This window comes from Syngnathus scovelli, chromosome 3 (genome assembly GCF_024217435.2).
Source record: "Syngnathus scovelli strain Florida chromosome 3, RoL_Ssco_1.2, whole genome shotgun sequence".
Taxonomy (NCBI): Eukaryota; Metazoa; Chordata; class Actinopteri; order Syngnathiformes; family Syngnathidae; genus Syngnathus; species Syngnathus scovelli.
In genome coordinates this window covers 11,754,067-11,773,499 of record NC_090849.1, presented here as the reverse complement: position 1 = coordinate 11,773,499, position 19,433 = coordinate 11,754,067, and the positions used below count along the sequence as shown (strand labels likewise).

Sequence of the window (19,433 nt, the reverse complement as noted above, 5' to 3'; positions counted from 1 at the left end):
TATATATTAATACATATTATTAATATTAAAAAGTAATAACTTTCCGCCATCCAATCAAAGCTATTCAGTCGCCAAAGTACACACACACAGACACACACACGCACACACACACTTTGATTGCAACTGCAGTGGGTGTGTGGAACCTCATCCTCACTGCAGTGTGACGTAGTGGGCAAACTGCAGAGTCATACTCAGTCTTCTGTGCACCCCAGACTAGTGATATCCTACCTTTGCACAATGGGTTACAAAAACAGTACATTTTTGACGGGGGCTCTTTAGAAGCTCCTCCAATTCTTCAGGGCCATGGGATATCTGCAATGCAGAAATCTATATATAGCAGTAGAGGTAGAAGGCGAGAGCGAGGGAGACACACAGAGGGATGAAGGGGTGTTGGGGCAGAGATGGGAGATAACACTTAAATACAATATTAAGCTACTATTAACAAACCGATAACTTTAAGTTTGTTTGTTTGTTTGTTTGTTTGTTTGTTTGTTTGTTTGTTTGTTTGTTTGTTTGTTTGTTTGTTTGTTTGCTTGTTTGTTTGTTTGTTTGTTTGTTTGTTTGTTTGTTTGTTTGTTTGCTTGTTTGTTTGTTTGGTTTGGTTGGTTGGTTAGTTGGTTTTGTTTGATTTTGTTTATTTTTAGAACAATTGGAATGCTGTAAAGCTTTCCTGTAGAATGTTCTAAAGACAGGCGTGCACCCGAATGTCCATTTATAAATCAGCACAGAACACAAGGTCACTTGTGACATTTGTCTTTGGAAGAAGTTTCAGTCACTTACTATATGAATATGTAATCAGTAAAAATAAAAGGAGGCATGTTATTGAATTGGACAGTCTGTTATGTACTGTTTAATCCAGCACCGTTTACTGTACAGTACTGTTTAATCCAAAAGAATCTCAAGATATCAAAGAGGACAATTGCAAATGCATCCCCACAACAAATCTGCTGACTCTAGCACACCAACAGTAGCACCAGATCAAGGGCGATGCTTCAGCAGGCAACGCACGACATGCCTACGTCATGGCATTAATCGAACCCTGAATTTGCAATAAATCTGCTCCCTGACACTGTCCATGTCTATATCCTCACCTCCTGATGTGTCACGCAAGGAAGGTGGAACATTCATCATTCTGAAATAGGAACTTGGAAGATTTATCGCTGTCTCAAAATAGATGAAACTCTAATGGTCTGCATTCATGACAACTTCGAAAAATACCAAATGACGTCATTAAAACTAATACAATGAAATGTAATGACAACTAAAAGTGTATGCCTATGCAGAAAGTGTAACCTGGACTTGTGCTTTTTTCAATTTACACGCATTAATTCTGCCAAAGTAACGAGATGCACTGATAGCAGAGGCTGGGAATCATTGAGCATAGAATCTTTGCCGACTTTTGAATGTCTTGGAAATACTACCTGAAAATGATAAAGCACTCTTTAAATTTGGAAAAAGTGGGGAAAGGCTAGCAAACCACACTGGCTGCTACAATTTAAAGTAATCATATTATTTACAGTATTATATGAATTATAAATTATATATCTTATATAGCTTATACAATATATCTATATATCAAGTCCTTAAATAATTAACTGTGGAGATTAATTACTCAATTAGTCAATTAAGCAATTATCCAATTAATCAATTATAATTAAGTGGTTAGTTAATTTCCACAATAAAACTGAATTACAGAAAATACAAAGAAGTAAAACTAGAAGACACTAAATTAACTGAGCTTGAATTTCACAATCACAGCATCCATGGTTTTGCTGAACTTGGTGTTGATCACACACGTCAGGATTAGTAATCAAAAATATTGAACCGGTCACATCTCTGACGGTTATCTACTGTATTTATGTACTTACATGGATGGATGGATGGATGGATGGATGGATGGATGGATGGATGGATGGATGGATGGATGGATGGATGGATGGATGGATGGATGGATGATGGATGGATGGATGGATGGATGGATGGATGGATGGATGGATGGATGGATGGATGGATGGATGGATGGATGGATGGATGGATGGATGGATGGATGGATGGATGGATGGATGGATGGATGGATGGACTTACATCCGAAAGGATAAAATCACTCTTCACACAATCGACACCACAGGATAATCGCTCAGATCATCTTTTAGAGACTTTCAATAAAATGGACTAAAGTGACTTTGATTGTAAATGTGGAAAACCTCAGGTGTTTTGATGATGCAAAAAAACAAAAAAAGATGTGAAAATACACTTGACTGGATAAAATGGCCATGAATCAGGGTTAGTCTCAAGTTGCAAGCTTTGGCTTGCCCAAATGGCAGACACAAGCACCAGTGAGGAAAGATTAGCAAAATTGTATTTTATTTACAATAATTTTGTACTGTACAGGACTAAAAACAAAAACGGATAATCCCTTGCATCCCATGAATCTGGTAACACACACACACACATACAGTGGCCGTGATTGTGTTGTCAACGGTGGTGTTGGTGGCAGCTGCAACTGCAATCCATCTGAGGCAGGCTCATTTCTCAGTTCAGAGAGAAAACAGGCAAGCTGACACTGAGATGGGGTGCCGCTTGTCGCTAACACCCAGTAGCCATCATTCTGCTTGGCCCCATAAACAAAGATGCATGGATTGCTGCCTCAGGGTGACACAGGCAGGCAGGCCCGCTTGGAGGCGATAGCTTAACAATTACCACTGTGTGTCCAGCAAGGCGTGGATTAACAACTGAGTTAAAAAGCAGTCTTGGAGAATGGGAACTGTTGGCTATAATATATATATATAACAAGACAAACTGTCACAATACATGTTTGAATAATAAATGACTTTATTTGGCTTTGAGAGAAACAAAACTGCATAAGCTAGCAGCATGTACAGTCACTGTTATATCCTAACAGGTCATTTAGGGAAGTATCTATACTCCTCTGCTATCTATCCCAGCGTTTGGTATGACGCGGGAAGGAGGTGTTGTATTTTAGCGTTTCAATGTTTGGTTAAGGCAAGTTCAGTTGAACACACAACAAGCAAATCATGATTTCCAACCACGAGTACAGGATTCAAGCGCTGAGAGTCAGGCCATGCATTTGTGCCTCTAATTTCATTCATTTGTCAAGGAGAACGTAGGGTGAGGGTGTAGGACATGATGGACAGTGCCATTACGAACACTTGGGAGTAAAACAAAAAGTAGTATAACAATATGGGGCTGAGGTGAAAATAGCCCTTGTGCTACCATAGAACCATGAGCCATCTGCCACTTACAGTCTGGGTGGAGGGCTGTCAGTGTCACTGTCAGCTGCCTACCACGTTCAACAAAAATACGGCCATGTTGGTTTGACAAGGAGAGAAAAGAGAAGGAAGCACATAAATGCATCAAAATAACATCCTGATAAATCGTATGCACTTTTGTCCCGTTTCGTCTTGTAATATGCACACACAGAAAGAGCTCAGCATTATCAATTTCTTCATTCAAGCAAATAAAAACATTGCGCCAACATTTGCATCTACGTATACTTCATGAGTTGCAATTATTGCTGCGTTTTGACATTGCAGTGCAAAAATAAAAATGGTTAATGGTGAATGCTGACTTTTTTTTCTTGGGATAGAATGTGAAGAGGACAGGACACTGATGACAGGGATGAAGATTATTCACACACTGTGGGACACACAAGGTTGGACTCAAACGGAAGCAATTCATTCTGCTTTACAGCCTCGGATGACAAGCTGATGTTACGCAGTGAGCTGGTGCTGTTATGATTTCCAAAAAGAATGTCAGCCAACTTTTATCTGACAAAATTTAATAGCACCGGAAAAGTTGGACTGGCTGTTTGTGTCATACTTTGTGCATTTTGTCTTGAAGCTTGCGTGCTAGTATGTGCAGTTTGTTATTTTCAGGGTCTGATTATTCTTCTTGATCATGATTGGCACATTTGTTGCTTTCATAGAGAAAATCATCTTTGACAATTATCAAACCTCTACACGTGTGTGCATGTGTGCGTGTGTGCCTGTGTGTGTGTGTGTGTGCGTGCGCGCGTGTGTGTGTGTGCGTGTGTGTGTGTGTGTGTGTGTGCGTGTGTGTGTAAGTGTGGTCACTATATCTTATAAGCAGGAACAATGACAAATGATGTTGATGATGGCAAAACTACACAAGGAGTTTAGTGCTTGCTGGTCTTCTCAGCAGGGCTCTCCTTCTTCTTCTCTTTCTCATCCTTCTCTTTCAGCTTCTCCTCCTCCTCAGCATCACCTGACTCCTGGTCATCTCCCTCATCTTCATCCTCTCCCTCTTCCTCGTTCTCCTCGTCCTCATCCTCCTTGTCTTCTTCTTCTCCCTCCTCTTCCTCTTCCTCTGGCTTGGACTTCCTGTAGCTTCCCAGGGAGTAGGTGCGGGAGGAGGACATATAGGAGAAGCCGGGGTAGCCGGACTGCACCATGGCACCACCGACGGAGCTGAGGCGGCACTCCTCGCCTTCCAGCAGTTTCCTACACGGACGAGTACCAGTGCAATGGATTAATATCAGCACCTTTGCCACTATGACAAAAAATTGAATTACTGCGAAATTGTCATGTTGCAAGATTCATGTAAAAAAAAACATCAACTCGACATCTCTTCTTATCATAAATATGCACATTTTCACATGGCCAACTCAATTAAATGTTTTAATTTTTCTGTTGTGAAAGTTGTCTTTCCTCTTTGATTGATTCCCGACTTAAAGATTTCAATACATTGTTGCCATAAATGTCAGTCATAAATACCAACTTAAAATTACTGTTGCAGGCCAAAAACATTTTAAATTTTTTTTTTTTTTAATCTACCAAGCTCTACACTCAATACATACACTACACTTGAAGTTTAAATAATAGTTTACAGAATTAATTTTCCCTTGTAAAAAAAAAAAAAAAAAACAACTCAGCTAATTGTTTTGACGCAAACAACGTGCTGGTTTACTTGTGCTCGTTAGCATCGTTGACATAAATGTCAACTATTTATATTTTAGAGTTGTTCCAACTTCCCCAAGAGTACAAGTTGTGTTTTTCTACAGTGTAGATTGGTCAACTATGTCTTTGCATTGTTTCAAACTGAATTGATCGTTGCACAATAAATGACTTGTTTGGAATGTTGCAAACCTATAAGCAGCTATTTCAATGTCAAGTGCCATTTTGACATTGAGCAGATCCTGATATTCCCTCAGGTGACGGGACATTTCTCCTTTGGTGCTGCGCAGTGCAGCCTCCAGCTGCTGGATGGTGTCCTGTAAACAAATGGATTCACATCTCAATTAAGTTGCAATCATCCAGACAGGAGCTGAGACTTGCATTCAGCTGGCCTGTACAGTTTTAGTATTTTGGTACAATTTTGTTGGAATCTGACCTTTAGATTTTGTCCTTATCCCACATACCTGCATGTCACCAATTTCATTGTTATGGCGATCCTCCATCTCAGCAATCTGCCGCTCCAGGGCCTCATTGTGGCCCCTAAGGGCCTCAATCTCCAGGGTGCGCGCTTGCACCTGCCTGCGGTACTCGGTCAGCTCCTCTTTGGAGTGCTTGATGGCATCCTGGTTGCGAGCAGCGGCTTCGGTCACCGTTGCGAACTTGGAACGATACCATTCCTCTGCCTGGGCCTGGTTCCTGCATGAAAGGTTCTCATATTGGGCCCTGATGTCCTTCAAGGCTGCCGCCAGGTCCGGTTTGCTCATGTCCATCTCCACTGACACCTGGACAAAAGAGGGATTGAGGGTTTTACATTTGAGTTTTAAATCCTGATTTAATCGTTGCAATTTGGTTGGTGTCATTGGTTTCTCAAGATGATCAGGATGCGCCTAAATGCAAAATGTACATTTGAGCTATGTGCTGAGCTGACTTGTAGCGCGGCGGACTGATGAAGGTGCTTACTCAAGCTTCTGCTGTGCCGTCAATAGCTTACATGGCAGAAAAAATGCTTGAAGCGAAGTAGCAATACCGTGGAGAAATCTACCTGGCAACCATCTCACTATATCTTGATTCCACTGTAACATTAACATTTTACCACCAGTTTTAAATTGTCATTGTTTGTTCAAAAATGTCATTGCATACTGTATTGGAGTGGAAATGTAAATAAATATTGTTGCTGTAAAACTTTGTTTTTTTTGTTTGTTACTATGCTGCTGTTAAATTAGCCTTTTATTCAGAAAGTCCAGTGCAAGGCAGGTGGCTTGTCCTACCTACTGCGGTTTGGGGTGACCACACCCTTAGATGATGCGCTATTTCTGCGCATTTTTCAACTCCCCTCCCCTTTCTGACTCCCCCCCCCCCCCCCCCTTCTCTCAAATGATGCTCACTGGTAAATACTGCACAATCACGGTTTAAAATGTGCGTCGGTATTGCCCAATAATATTTAATTCACCTTTATATGAATCATCATATGGACTTTGCAAAAGAAACAAAAAATATCTTGTATTGGATACTGTGCGAGTGTCTGTTTGAAAGTTGTCACCGGTCCTAACAGCTTGCTGCAAAAGGGTGGGACCACGCGTGGTTCTGAAGTAGCAAATTGGCATGACTTAAAGACCGAATGCAGTCAAATTGCGTCAAATCAATAAGGAATATGTGGGTAGTTTTATTTACATCCCAGCACGTTGCAATTTAGCCTATAATGTAGCCCGAGGCAACATGATGCAGTGCCGTTATGATACAAGCACAATCGAGCTCGTAAAGTTTGCAAACGCAGCTAATAAAAAGTGGTGGCGCACGTATGTATACGTAAGGCGACGCGTACCTGCGTGGCCTGCAGGGATGACTGCATATCTTGCAGCTCCTCCTCGTGAACTTTCCTGAGGAAGGCGATCTCATCCAGGAGTGACTCCACTTTCTTCTCGAGCTCCAGGCGCGCCAAGGTGGCGTCGTCCACGTCCTTGCGGTAGCCCTTCAAGGTGTTCTCCGCCTCCTCCCGCAGCCGGGTCTCTTCCTCGAGCTTTTCCCGCAGGCGCTCGAGAGCCTCATTCATCTGCACGCAGTCCAGGTGCATCTGGCTCTTCTCGTGGGTCAGCTCCTCGACGCGCGCGCGGAGCTCGCGGATCTCCTGCTCGTAGAGCTCGTGGAGGCGCGATGGCTCGTTGTGGCGTTGCCGCAGCAACGTCACCTCCGCCTCGAGAACTTTGTTCTGTTGCTCCAGGTTGTGCACCTTCTCAATGAAGGACACGAAGCGGTCGTTGAGCCCCTGCAGTTGTTCCTTCTCGTTCGTTCGGACGATCTTAAGCTCATTAGTGACCGCTGTGGACTGGCTGAGGTCCATCATGGAGTCCTGCACGGAGGACGAGAAGACGCGACCGGGTGCGGCGGTCCTGCGGTAGCTGCTGGATGAGATAACCGTGGGGGAGCCGTAGATGCGGCTGCGGTACCCCGAGGAGTGCACGCGGGACGGGCTGCTGCTGCTGCCCATCCCTGCACGGCCAGCACGAGGAGCATCACCGAAAATCTTCCGATAGGAACTGCTGCTATACATATCACTGGAGTAACTCATACTTATTCAGCCACTTGCTGGTGAGCCGCGAAAGTGGAGTGCAAGAGAGTGGGAGACACAACGTGAGCTCAAGCGCGGTGTGCATGCAGGGACAGAGTTCCGCGCAGGTACTTTTATAGCGAGGGGCGCCTGCGCATCATCTGACGCAGAACGGACTGGGATGGATCGATGCGGGGGCCGCGGAGGGGGAGGGGACCTGCTCCCCCATACAGAACCTCCACCCTTTAGGGAAACAAAAATTCACTCATTCAGCACCTCTTTGCTGTCAAGTCACGCAAGTATCGACATGTCATGACATCGACCAAAAAATAAAAACCTTGGACAAGCAATATATAATTCACTTTTAACGTGATGAATCCCCGGAGTGGCAGATTGCTGATGAGATGTCATTATATACAAGCATGATAAAGAAAAGATAAAGGATTGTATTATTTCCACCAGGACACTTGATATTCCCGGACTGCCAGTGGACTTTTTTTCTGCTGTCCTTGCAGGAATGGGATCACAGTTGTACACGGAGGTGCGTTTTGGTACCGCAGTCTTACCCCGCCCCTTCCTATGCCCACCTCTGCATTGAGACTAACACTTTTATGATATGCTCTCACACTCCCCTGGAATATAGAAACACGTATGTCTTTCTATTTAAGGTGAGATGTAGTGTACGGACAAGCACTTGATTCTTACTTGATTACTAATTAAAGTCAACAAACATTTCTCGCAGTATTATAAGTGCAACAAATGCCTACAACATGAAGCTTTACAAATGCATTCTTTATTCTTTCCTGTAGTCCCAAGGTCACAGTGCCAATAATATTCAGTCATCAGGCGACATTGAAGTGATGTCTAGATGTGTCTCTGGCCTTGGTCCTGATCCAAGCTGATCTGGAGGTTAGACCACACCCCTGCACACACACACACACACACGCACACACACGTACACACATATGCACTCACTCACTGCCTGCAGCCTAGCCACTTATTTGCAATACAAAGAAGGTTTTCTGACATAAATTCACTGTATATAACTTTTGGGAAACATTTCCAAAATACCATACTTGGATTCTGAATTCTGTCACCATCCAACTTTTTAACATTTGTATATTTTATCTTATACAAATGTTATCCACTGGAAGGTCTAATTATTGTTGCTTCATATCCCCTAAATAATCTTCACACTCATACAGTCAACATGTTGGAGTATTTTTACTTCGATGTTGGATACATGCATTTGAGAGGCTGTTGATATAATGTGGCCATAATATGAACAGACATTTAAGTTAAGATTTATAATACAAGAATTGTAAGATACAGCAAAGGTTATGACAACCAGACAGTATGCAGGGTTGTTCCTCGGCTCTTTGCAGTGTGTGCTGGTGACACAAACGCCAGCTGAAGAGGTGGGGCGGTGAATGGGTTGACAGTGACTCAGCAGGATGTAAAAAGTAACTGTTGGCTGCTACTATCATCCTCTTACAAGCACATCCTCCATGCTTCTTATATAGTTTCTCATGAACATGGTCAAGAGACACCACACTTATTGGATTACATTCACTCAACTCTAGCAAAGCATATGAAAACAAACCAGAGGACATACAATGGCCAATTCTAGAAAGCAGGTGAGCTGTCACATTTACAATATCAATGTGTCCCATAGAACATGTATTTTTTAACTTGACTTCCGATTTCATGAAATAATAATAATAATCCTCATCATTTAACATATGAGATTGGTCAACCAAGGTGCAAATGCAGATGCAAAAAAATAAGCATACCAAGGAAACAAATATTGTCCTTACTGTAAAACCTATAGGGCGTTCTGTTATGTTCTGGGGCTGCTTTCTGGCATTTCCTCACTTGATTATCCAGACTAAAACCTCTTGCGCTGAGATTGTCATTCCCATAAACTCGAGGGTCATGATGGTTGACACAATTAGTAGTTGGACAGTGTGCAGTGTCAAGATAGTTGCGCACAGTTTTCAACATGACACCGTGTGGCTTTGGAAATCTGATCATCACAACGGTAGTCTGAATATTATAAGAAGAAATGAAACAATGAATAATTACAAAAATAATTTTCAAAAAAAATATTGTTCAATTAATTCATTATAAAAAAATAATTCATGCATCTTTGATTCATGTTTTTGCAGCTCTTCCCTATTTTGGTTGATTTGCAATGAGGACGATAAACTAAGATTACTTGACCATTGCGGATTGCGCTCAGCAGTCTTGAATACCGCCACAGGGTGGCAGCAGCGGAATCCTATCGACCATAAGATAGCCTATAAACACCATCGAAGAAGAAAAACGCAAAAGTAGCAAGACAAGCAGGTACACAGCAGAAAAGCTTGAAGGTGACGTGCTAAAATAGCAAGAAATCTCTTCAAAAATGTTGCAGGAGATGTTGAGGGAGCGGCTCATTGCGGCTGCTGATGAAATCTATGGGCTGTTTGAAAAAACCATCGTGTCGTACGAAGAGCAACTCGCTCGTGCGAGAGAGGAGAACGAGCAGCAACGACGACAAATGGAAGATATTTGCAAGTCTCAAACGACACTGCAACCCCAAGGTTTGCTCGCTAAACGTCGAGTTCACCGCTTTAAACCAATTCCATTTAGTTCTGGTCAAGCAAATAGCCTCATCGACGCCAAATGGAAGCTTATTTCTTCTTTGTTTATATGCAATGCATTGCAAATGCACTAGAAATGTATTTATATGTAATGGAGTAAAGGCGCATGCTATGTGAAACTGCTCTTTAAAAAAAAAAACTCAAAATGAAGTGCATATATGAATTAATTAATTTGTTTCTAATCAAGATCCAAGTATTATTTTCATTCCACGTTCTTCATAATAATCCTCCAAACCAATTTTCCAAAGCGTTTTTGAAAAATGTTTTCTGAACCCCCCCTTTTTTTTTTCGCTTGTGTCTTACAGATGTTTGGCAGCTGATTGGTCACGGAGAAGACTTTGCCCCACAACCTTGGTGGGGAAGCTCTTCTCTGGAGCATCCTCAGCCCCATCATGTCAAGGAGGAAAGAGCAGATCCAGAGCCTCCCGCCTTCAAGGAGGAAGAGGACAATGCACAGCCTCGACTTTTGAAAGAAGGAGAAAAGGAAGAGGCTGACGTTTCTCTCACTGTTCTGGCTGTGGAGAGCGACAGGAATGACGACAACGTGGCCGAAGGCTCATGGCTTCCTCGTCATGGTCCAAGTAGAGAGCACCGTGGAGGAGCGCCGGCAGAGCAGCTCATGGCATCACTGTCACACTGTGACGACACGCAAGCTACAATTGACACAGACAGCGAGGGTGAAAAAGAGACGACTCCTGACGAGAAAAATGCTCAAACAGGCGAGAGATCTCGTGCTCACAACGAACGTTTCCGCTGCTCCGTTTGTGGTCAAGGATTTCTTTATGAGAGCACTTTGAAAATACACAAGCTGAAACACACGGGAGAAAAATCCTTTTCGTGTTCCCTGTGTGGCGAAAGCTACTCTTACCGCTACAATTTGAACGTACACATGAAGAAGCACAGGGGAGAAAAAGCGTTTAGTTGTCCAGTCTGCGGTAGGTTTTTTAACCAAAAGGAAAATTGGACTACACACATGCAAACACACAGGGAAGAAAATAATTTGAAATGCTCTGTTTGTGACCAAATATTTCCCGATGAGGCCATGTTGGAAACACACATGAGAACGCACACGAGAGAAAAACCTTTCACATGCTCCATTTGTGATAAAGGTTTTTCTTACAAGGGCGATTTGAAAAGGCACACAAGGACACACACAGGAGAAAAACCCTTTAGCTGCTCAGTTTGTGGCAAAGGTTTTATAACGCGGCCAAATTTGAACGTACACATGTGGAAACACACGGGAGAAAAACCTTTCACTTGTACAATTTGCGGTGAGAAATTTGCTCAGAAGATCACGTTGATTGCGCACTCAGCAACGCACACGGGAAAAAAACCTTTCACGTGCTCAGTTTGTGCAAGAAGCTTTTCGTATAAGCACGGTTTGACTGCACACATGCGGAAACACACCGGAGAAATGAAATTGTAGTTGTTCATTTTGTTGTGAAGTAAAAAAAATGTCTGCAATATGATAGTCACGGAAAATGTGAAAATAGATGTCTTGTAAATTTAACAATGCACAGAGTAGTTAACAAGCCTGGCAGATTTCAGCCCGCTTAACAGTCGATCAAATACAACTTCTTTCCTAAGCCTGCAAAACACTATGTGCTTGAGCTGCGCAAATACTTTATTCACTTAAAGCCTCCGGTGATTGCAACATATCCTTGTTGACTGTAAATTAACGGCAACAGTTTAGCTGTTGGAACACAGCATTTGATTTTGGCCGAACGCCATTTCGATTCTAAAGAAAACCTTTTTTTTTATACCACGGTGAAAAAAAATCCACCAATTCACTTCTTTTATTTAAATGTTCAAAAATCAACTACTGCAATACACTTGAGTGCAAAATAATACATACTAATAAAATACATACAAAATACATCAAACCGTACCTTATGCAAACTTGCAAACTGAGAATTGTAAGCATTCAAATGTTTAACACAATTTTAAAATGCCACCTGGGAATTGTAAACATTCAACTATTTCAAGCACAATATTTAAGTGCAAACTGCAAAATTAAATAAAAATACATCCTCAGCCACACATTTTAAGAACATGTTTTGAACACGGCATTATTAAAAGAAAAAAACGGAAATATTTTGAGTAGAATTCTGAATTATTTCCTCCAAAGCACCTGTCATGTTTTCTCCTGTGTGGTGAGTGGAATCCAGCGCACCCAAGACACAAGCTCTTCATTTCCCAGCACTGGCTTGTTAATTTCACGGTTACTGCCATGTATGACTCTGATGCCCTACTTGTGCATAAATAGTGTGGTTTAATTTCCAAATCTTCAATGATTATTTGCTTTGTGGCAGCATAAAAAAAATCTGATATTTCAGAGTACCTGAAAAAAATTGTGACAGTATATCATACTTTAATTGTTGAAAGCCAGGTTTCTCCACGGTATGCATGGACCAGGTTCCCATCTATCCCGTGGTGAGTTAGTTGGTTATTCTGCAAGCTGCAATCTGTTCAACTTTTTTGCCTCTACTGACTTTGACATGTTTTCTCTGATGTTCAATTAAAGTGGGTACAGTTGGCCGGAAGGATTTGCTTTGTTGTTCTTTTTGGGCAGCTTCATTCTGCATCTTCAAGAAAAAAATAAAAAGTACTATTATTTCCACCAAAGGAGGGAGTGCGCCGTTTCTAGGAGTATTGTGAAACCAGGACGACGCGTGCTTAGCTTAAACCCGGCGCGGTTTTGTCGTCGTCGCTTTATTTCCTGCTACGTTTTGATGATGTCATTTGAGAGAAGTGCCGGACGCCCTCTAGCGAAGGACCATGGGATTTAATGGTTTACTTTTTGTCACTCATACATACATTCACACCGTCACTCACACACATTCACGCCGTCACCTGTGGGAATCGAACTTACAGCGTTGACACACAAGCCAAGGTTCACAAAAAAAGTTAAGCTTCATTCATTGTCAGAATTACGTCTGGTATTTGATCGGTTTGATTATTTTGAAGTTAATGCCGTGGTCTCAAATGTACTACTGATATGCTGTTTATAATACTTACCTTACTTGTGTCGTAAAATGTTGGGAATTACTCATCTCTATTTCTTGAGGTGTATCTGTTGAGCTTCGCGCCGTTGTATAGCGGACTCGAAGAAAGAGTGTTGGAGACAAAAGAAGCTTTTGTTTTAGGCTCTTCTTAGCCGCTTTTATTCGGGACTATGAATCCTCTACTCTCTCTCGAGGTTGTCTTCGAACTCTCATGGGCAAACTTGCCCCCCCCCGACCCCCGTATCACATGACGCGTGTCATCATTCGTCATCGTTTATCATTTTATATAATTCCACATGATTCCACATTGTTCAATGTCATAATTAACTCATTTTATTTCATGATTCCAAGGCATTCCCCATACTTTCATATTCTGTCATTCAGCATTTCTACACAAATTGCTTCATCTAGTTTTACTGCAGAATGAAAAGAATTGGCCTCACTTTTGGAGGAGAGTTGAAATCATCGTGCAGCTCAGTTTTCTATTTCTCCCTGTAGTTGTCTCATTTCGCTTCGGATATGGTGTGTCAAGCCTTTTTGATTGGTTAGCTTTTTCTGGTGCAGAGAGAAGGGCTGAATTGCCACACAAGCGCAAGAAGAAAAAAAGTGTCTTGCTTGCTTCTTAATGTTTTTCTTAACAAGTCTTGACAAATCTGGGGGCAAAAACCTAAACATGATCATGAAAAGCTGAACAATACTATACCCTAAACACTGATAAAAACTACTTGCCCTGAATACGAATTAAATGTATTTACTGTTGAAAAAATACAACTGTTAACAAGATTAACACCAAGTAAATGAAAACTAAAAAACTATTACCATCCCGAGGCCAGTTAACTATAGATCATCATCGATGCAAAAACTCACAAAGTCTGCTCAACTAGAAGGTGAAACCTTCACAGATCTTTGCTCATCTCCCCAACACAAAATTTTCAATAGAGACTCTTTGACAAGTGACTGAGAAGGCAACAGGGTTAAGTGTGGGCTACTGTGTGCTTGATTAAGTTTACCTTGTGAGTGTATTTTTTGCCACAAACTGAGCAGGAAAAAGGTTTCTCGCCAGTGTGGATTCTTGTGTGACTTTTTAAATGTGCCCTCTGTCTGAATTTTTGACCACACACTGCGCATGAAAAAGGTTTCTCGCCAGTGTGGATTCTTGTGTGACTTTTTAAGTTTGACTTGTGACTGAATTTTTGGCCACAAACTGAGCATGAAAAAGGTTTCTCACCAGTGTGGATTCTTGTGTGTATGATTAAGCTTAGCTTGTGAGATAATTTTTGGCCACAAACTGAGCATGAAAAAGGTTTCTCGTCAGTGTGGATTATGGAATGAAAATTTAGAGCTCTCTTCTCTGAAAATCTATGGCCACAAACTGAGCATGAAAAAGGTTTCTCGCCAGTGTGTTTTTTTGTGTGACTTTGTAAATGTGACCTCTGTCTGAATTTTTGGCCACAAACTGAGCATGTAAAAGGTTTCTCGCCAGTGTGGACTCTTGTATGAGCTTTCAACTGTCCCTTATAAGAGAATTTTTGGCCACAAACTGAGCAGGAAAAGTTTTTCTCTCCTGTGTGGATTTGCATGTGTCGTTTCAAAACACTGTTCTTAGCAAAACACTTCCCACACTGAGAACATTGCCTGTGTTTGTTGTGAGACTCATCTCCAGCAGTAGCAGCAGGAACATGTGACGACACATTTAATCTATCTAATGGTGGAGCTGATCGTGATCCTCCACAGTGGTCTCTATCACCTTCTCCGGTCATTGGTTGACTTGAGCTGCAGCTTGGAGGCTCCGCCCCTTTGCTCACCTCCTGTTGACACTCATCTAAACTCTTCACAGGAGCACCAGTCAATGGCATCTTGCAAGTATCCTCCTCCTCTTTAATGTCGCACGAGTCCTCTCCCTCCTCTTTATTACAAGGCCGCTCCGGCTCTTCCTCCTCTTTTATGGTGCAAAGAAACTTCTGCTCCATTTGTTTATTGAAGTGATGGACCTCTTTGCCCACATCTTCCTCTTTAATGCGAGTGCGCTCTGGCTCTAGCTGCTTCGGACAAATAGCTTCACTGATGTCTGCAAAACAAGACAAACACATATGAAAAGTTACAGTTGAAGAGAAACTGGTCAAACCTATACAAAGACTTTTTAATAGAATTCTGCTAAAAATAAACACTGGGAGAGGATTCATCATAGAAACTAGACGTGTACTAACCTGCTCTGCACAATACAACATAAGGCTGCAGCCAAAGATGTTCCTGTTGTCGACGACTACGGTCCTTTTCCTCCACGTACTTTGCTGTGGTCCTTGCAGACATTTTTACACTGCAATCACAACACTTGTTCAATCATGTTTGGCTAACAAAGGTGCCTTTTGGGCAGCGGCAAGAGAGTTATTTGTCAAAGTAATTGAATATTAACACCAGTGTGGATCACACACTGTATTTTTGCAATAGTATTTTGTGTTGTACTAGATCAGGGGTGTCAAACTCATTTCACATTGTGGGCCACACATGGCCTCGGTAGATGTCAAGTGGGCCGGACCGTTAAGATTATACTATAGCCAAAATATCATGTTTTTCCTTTTTTTTGGTGTAAAGAAGCACAAGAACAGGAGGAAAATGTTGAAATTTAACGAACATACCTTTTACTAATCATTTCATGAAACACCTCAGATTTCCTTAGCCAAATGTCTAAAATGTCTTTGGCTGTTGTGGTGTCCATCATTGGCACCAACTCACGAAACTCGTGAGTAACAGTCAATGTCTCTCCAACTCCACAAATAAATAAAGTCAGTTGTGCGACGTCTGTGATGTCAGCGCTCTCGTCAATTGCAACGGAAAATGCAATATATGACTTGACTCTGTTTCAATTGGCTGTTAACTGTGTTTTTTATGCATTTTTTCACTTTTAAATTATCCTGCAGGCCTGATTAAAGGCAGGCCTGATCAAATCTCCGGTCCGCAGGCCGTACGTTTGACACCACTATCTAGCAGCTACATAGTTTGGCAAGAAGGTAAACTTAGCAAAAAGACAGTCTGTTAGAGTGGTGCTCACTCTAACTTATTTTGCAAGAACCACACGGGAGACAGTATGCCCATTTAAACACTTGCAAGTGGAGAGTCATTCGTCGCTGCGCATACAGTGATGATCGAATGAGGTCTGACTCAGGCCTCTCGCAAGAGCATTTTTATTGAGAGAAAAAGGGTGGGGGTGAAACCCCTGGCCTCTGATCAAATCATAGCAGGGGGTGTTTTACGATGTGTAAACAGAACGACTTTGATTGCGTCCTCTGCAGCTGATCAATCAGTTCAAAGGCTCTTAGCACTTTGTTCTACTACTTTGTTAAGAAAGGACATGTTTGATTAATTATTACGTTACATTCCAACATAAGCACAGGATGAACCCAATCTATCAACCCCAACTCGGTCTAGTTGCATTGTTCCACAACGCCTAAGTACCTAGGAATTCCTAGCAAAATGAAACTAGGAGGCATAAATCATGCCCAAATCGTTGAATGTGAAGGGAGAGCAACACCTACGTATGTGTACATATTAGGTTAGACAAACTCATACACTTTTTCATGTTCATATATGTGTAAATTCTCATTATTTTAAATATCATATGTATAAGAACAGCATTTTGCTTTGTTGTTTCATCAGTTGTAGTACCACGTGTACTGACCGCCATTGAGCAACCCAAAATCTTGCCAATTACGAACCAACCGTAACTCTGCATCTTTGTTTGTTTAACAGCGGACCTCTCAAACAACACGCAACAGATGTCAACTTCAACTTTTTTTGTTTATAACGTGAACTTAAACTGACCCAATACACGAAACGACACATCGGACTTGTTTTAGCAAACTTAATTACGCGTTACCATCTGGTGGCATTGAGATTTCAAATCGGAAGCATGCCTGCCTGCAAGCATCACTGCTAATCCTCGACTTTGAGTTTTTCCACAATACAGTATTACTCTTGGTACAGGCAAGAACCAGCATGTGATGATGGCTCATTTGAGATCGAACAATCGTCGAGGATAATCAAGTTAGATATCATAAAGTTAGCACTGTTCTTAAGTATCATGCTAATGAAAGCGGCCCGTACTTCGGTACTGCAACCAAGCAGTAAAACAAATAACGTTGCAAACATGATAACTTAGGTCCGTTAGCGTAACTTACCTCTTTCGTCGTTGCGGTCGTCGTGTAGCTGATGTTACTGATTCACCACATAAGTTGCATGTTTATCTGATGCAGCCGAATGGAAAGCGATACGCTTCTGTTTGAGTTTTCAGACCAAGCGCCGTTTTACTTCCTGCTACGTAATGACGGTCAAAGTCTGCTTTATTGTCAATTTTCACACGCATCAAAGTCAAAATCTGCTTTAGTGTCGATTTCTTCACATGACAATACACACAAAGAAATCGAAATTACGTTCCCACTATCCCACGGTGACAAAACATAGTACACAATATACATACAAGTAAACAACACAAAAATAAAAACAAGAAGGCACAAACAATGACTAAATAAGAGTGATGAATAAATAATAAATAAACAAATAACAATAAATAAGAGGAGCAAAAATGGAGCAAGTGTGCATACAGCAGACAGTCAGAATATAGCGCAAAAGTACAGTACACTACGCAGAAGGGGGGAGAGAGTTCAGGATTCTAATAGCCTGGAGTATGGAGGTGTTGGTGAGTCTGGTGGCGTGGGAGCGCAGGCTCCTGTACCTCTTCCCAGAGGGCAGAATATCAAACAATGAGTGAGCGGGGTGACTCACATCACTCACAATCGTGGTCGCCTTGCGGGTGAGATGGGAGGTGTAAATGTCCTTCAGGGAGGGGAGTGAAGCACCAATAATCTTACCAGCCGTGTTCACTATGCGCTGCAGGGCCTTCATGTTGTATTCAGTGCAGTTACCACCCCAAACAACGATACAACTGGAGAGGACGCTCTCAATGGTGCCACGGTAGAATGTAGTCATGACCGCCGGAGGAGCACTTGCTCCCCTGAGTTTCCGCAGGAAGTACAGGCGGCGCTGAGCTTTCTTCGCCAGTGATGCGGTGCCAGTGGACCAGGAGAGATCCTCACTGATGTGCACCCCCAGGAACTTGGTGCTGCTCACTCTCTCCACCACAGCACCGTCGATGCTGTTGGGTGTGACCCTTCCGGAAGTCAACAACAATCTCCTTGGTCTTGTTGACGTTCAGCAGGAGGTTGTTGTCCCTGCACCACGTGGTCAGAAGTTCAACCTCCAACCTGTACTGAGTCTCGTCGCCCTTGGTGATGAGACCCACCAGAGTCGTGTTGTCAGCAAATTTCACTATGCGGTTGTCGCTGTAGGTTGCAGTGCAGTCATGCGTCAGCAGGGTGAAGAGCAGCGGACTGAGCACGTAGCCTTGGGGGGCCCCCGTGCTCAGCGTGATGCTGGCGGAGATTTTGTCGCCAACACGTACCACCTGAGGCCTCTGACAGAGGGAGTCCAGTAGCCAATTGCAGAGGTAGGTACTGAGGCCCAGCTTGTCGAGTTTGCAGATGAGTCGTTGTGGCACAATGGTGTTGAAGGCAGAACTGAAGTCCACAAACAGCAATCTCACATACGAGTCCCTTCTCTCCAGGTGGGTGAGGGCCGAGTGGAGGGCAGAGCAGATGGCATCCTCAGAGGACCGTTTGGCTCGGTACACAAACTGGAAGGGGTCTATGGTGGTGGTGGGGGGGGGGGGGGGGGGGGGGGGGAAACGGAGCAGGTTTCTTCGGCACAGGTACGATGATGGCAGCCTTGAAACACGAAGGGACGATGGCCTGCTGCAGGGAAATGTTAAAGATGTCTGTGAAGACACCCATCAGCTCCCCAGCGCAGTCCTTCAGCCCGCCTGAGACAGCTCAGGAAGTTCAACCTGCCACAGGAGCTGCCGAAGACCTTCTACACTGCCATCATCCAGTCTATCCTCTGCACCTCCATCACTGTCTGGTTTGGATCGGCTGCCAAACAAGACAAGCGCAGACTGCAACAAACAATCAGGGCTGCAGAAAAGATAATTGGAATCAACCTCCCATCTATTTTGTACTTGTACCCGTCCAGGACCAGGAAATGTGCAAGTAACATCTCTACAGACCCTTCTCACCCAGGTTGCAGTCTGTTTGAACTACTCCCCTCTGGACGGCGTTACAGAGCACTGCACGCCAAAACCAGCAGACACAGAGACAGCTTCTTCCCCCAGACTGTCACTCTGATGAACTCACATCACTCATAGAGTCATTACTGTGCAATAACATCCTGCTCTCAATGCTTTACCTTTGGATTG

The 19,433-nt window shown here is 42.8% G+C and overlaps 3 protein-coding genes across 3 annotated transcripts; 1 reads left to right on the top strand and 2 right to left on the bottom strand.

The window, feature by feature from the left end:
• Nucleotides 1-2,814: 2,814 nt before the first annotated feature.
• On the bottom strand, nucleotides 2,815-7,609 carry neff1 (neuronal intermediate filament family member 1). The gene is made up of 4 exons (XM_049764148.2): nucleotides 6,757-7,609; nucleotides 5,399-5,716; nucleotides 5,127-5,251; nucleotides 2,815-4,481 (listed from the first exon to the last, which is right to left on the bottom strand). The coding sequence occupies exons 1-4, from the start codon at nucleotides 7,498-7,500 to the stop codon at nucleotides 4,157-4,159; spliced, it is 1,512 nt and encodes a 503-aa protein (XP_049620105.1). The 5' UTR covers nucleotides 7,501-7,609; the 3' UTR covers nucleotides 2,815-4,156.
• Nucleotides 7,610-9,781: 2,172 nt separating this feature from the next.
• LOC125994720 (zinc finger protein OZF-like) lies at nucleotides 9,782-12,667 on the top strand. The gene is made up of 2 exons (XM_049764156.2): nucleotides 9,782-10,064; nucleotides 10,430-12,667. The coding sequence occupies exons 1-2, from the start codon at nucleotides 9,887-9,889 to the stop codon at nucleotides 11,548-11,550; spliced, it is 1,299 nt and encodes a 432-aa protein (XP_049620113.1). The 5' UTR covers nucleotides 9,782-9,886; the 3' UTR covers nucleotides 11,551-12,667.
• A 769-nt stretch (nucleotides 12,668-13,436) lies between these two features.
• Nucleotides 13,437-17,778, bottom strand: LOC125994721 (oocyte zinc finger protein XlCOF6.1-like). Its single transcript, XM_049764157.2, has 3 exons — nucleotides 17,305-17,778; nucleotides 15,337-15,446; nucleotides 13,437-15,197 (listed from the first exon to the last, which is right to left on the bottom strand). The coding sequence occupies exons 2-3, from the start codon at nucleotides 15,437-15,439 to the stop codon at nucleotides 14,104-14,106; spliced, it is 1,197 nt and encodes a 398-aa protein (XP_049620114.1). The 5' UTR covers nucleotides 15,440-15,446; nucleotides 17,305-17,778; the 3' UTR covers nucleotides 13,437-14,103.
• Between the last annotated feature and the right edge of the window lie 1,655 nt (nucleotides 17,779-19,433).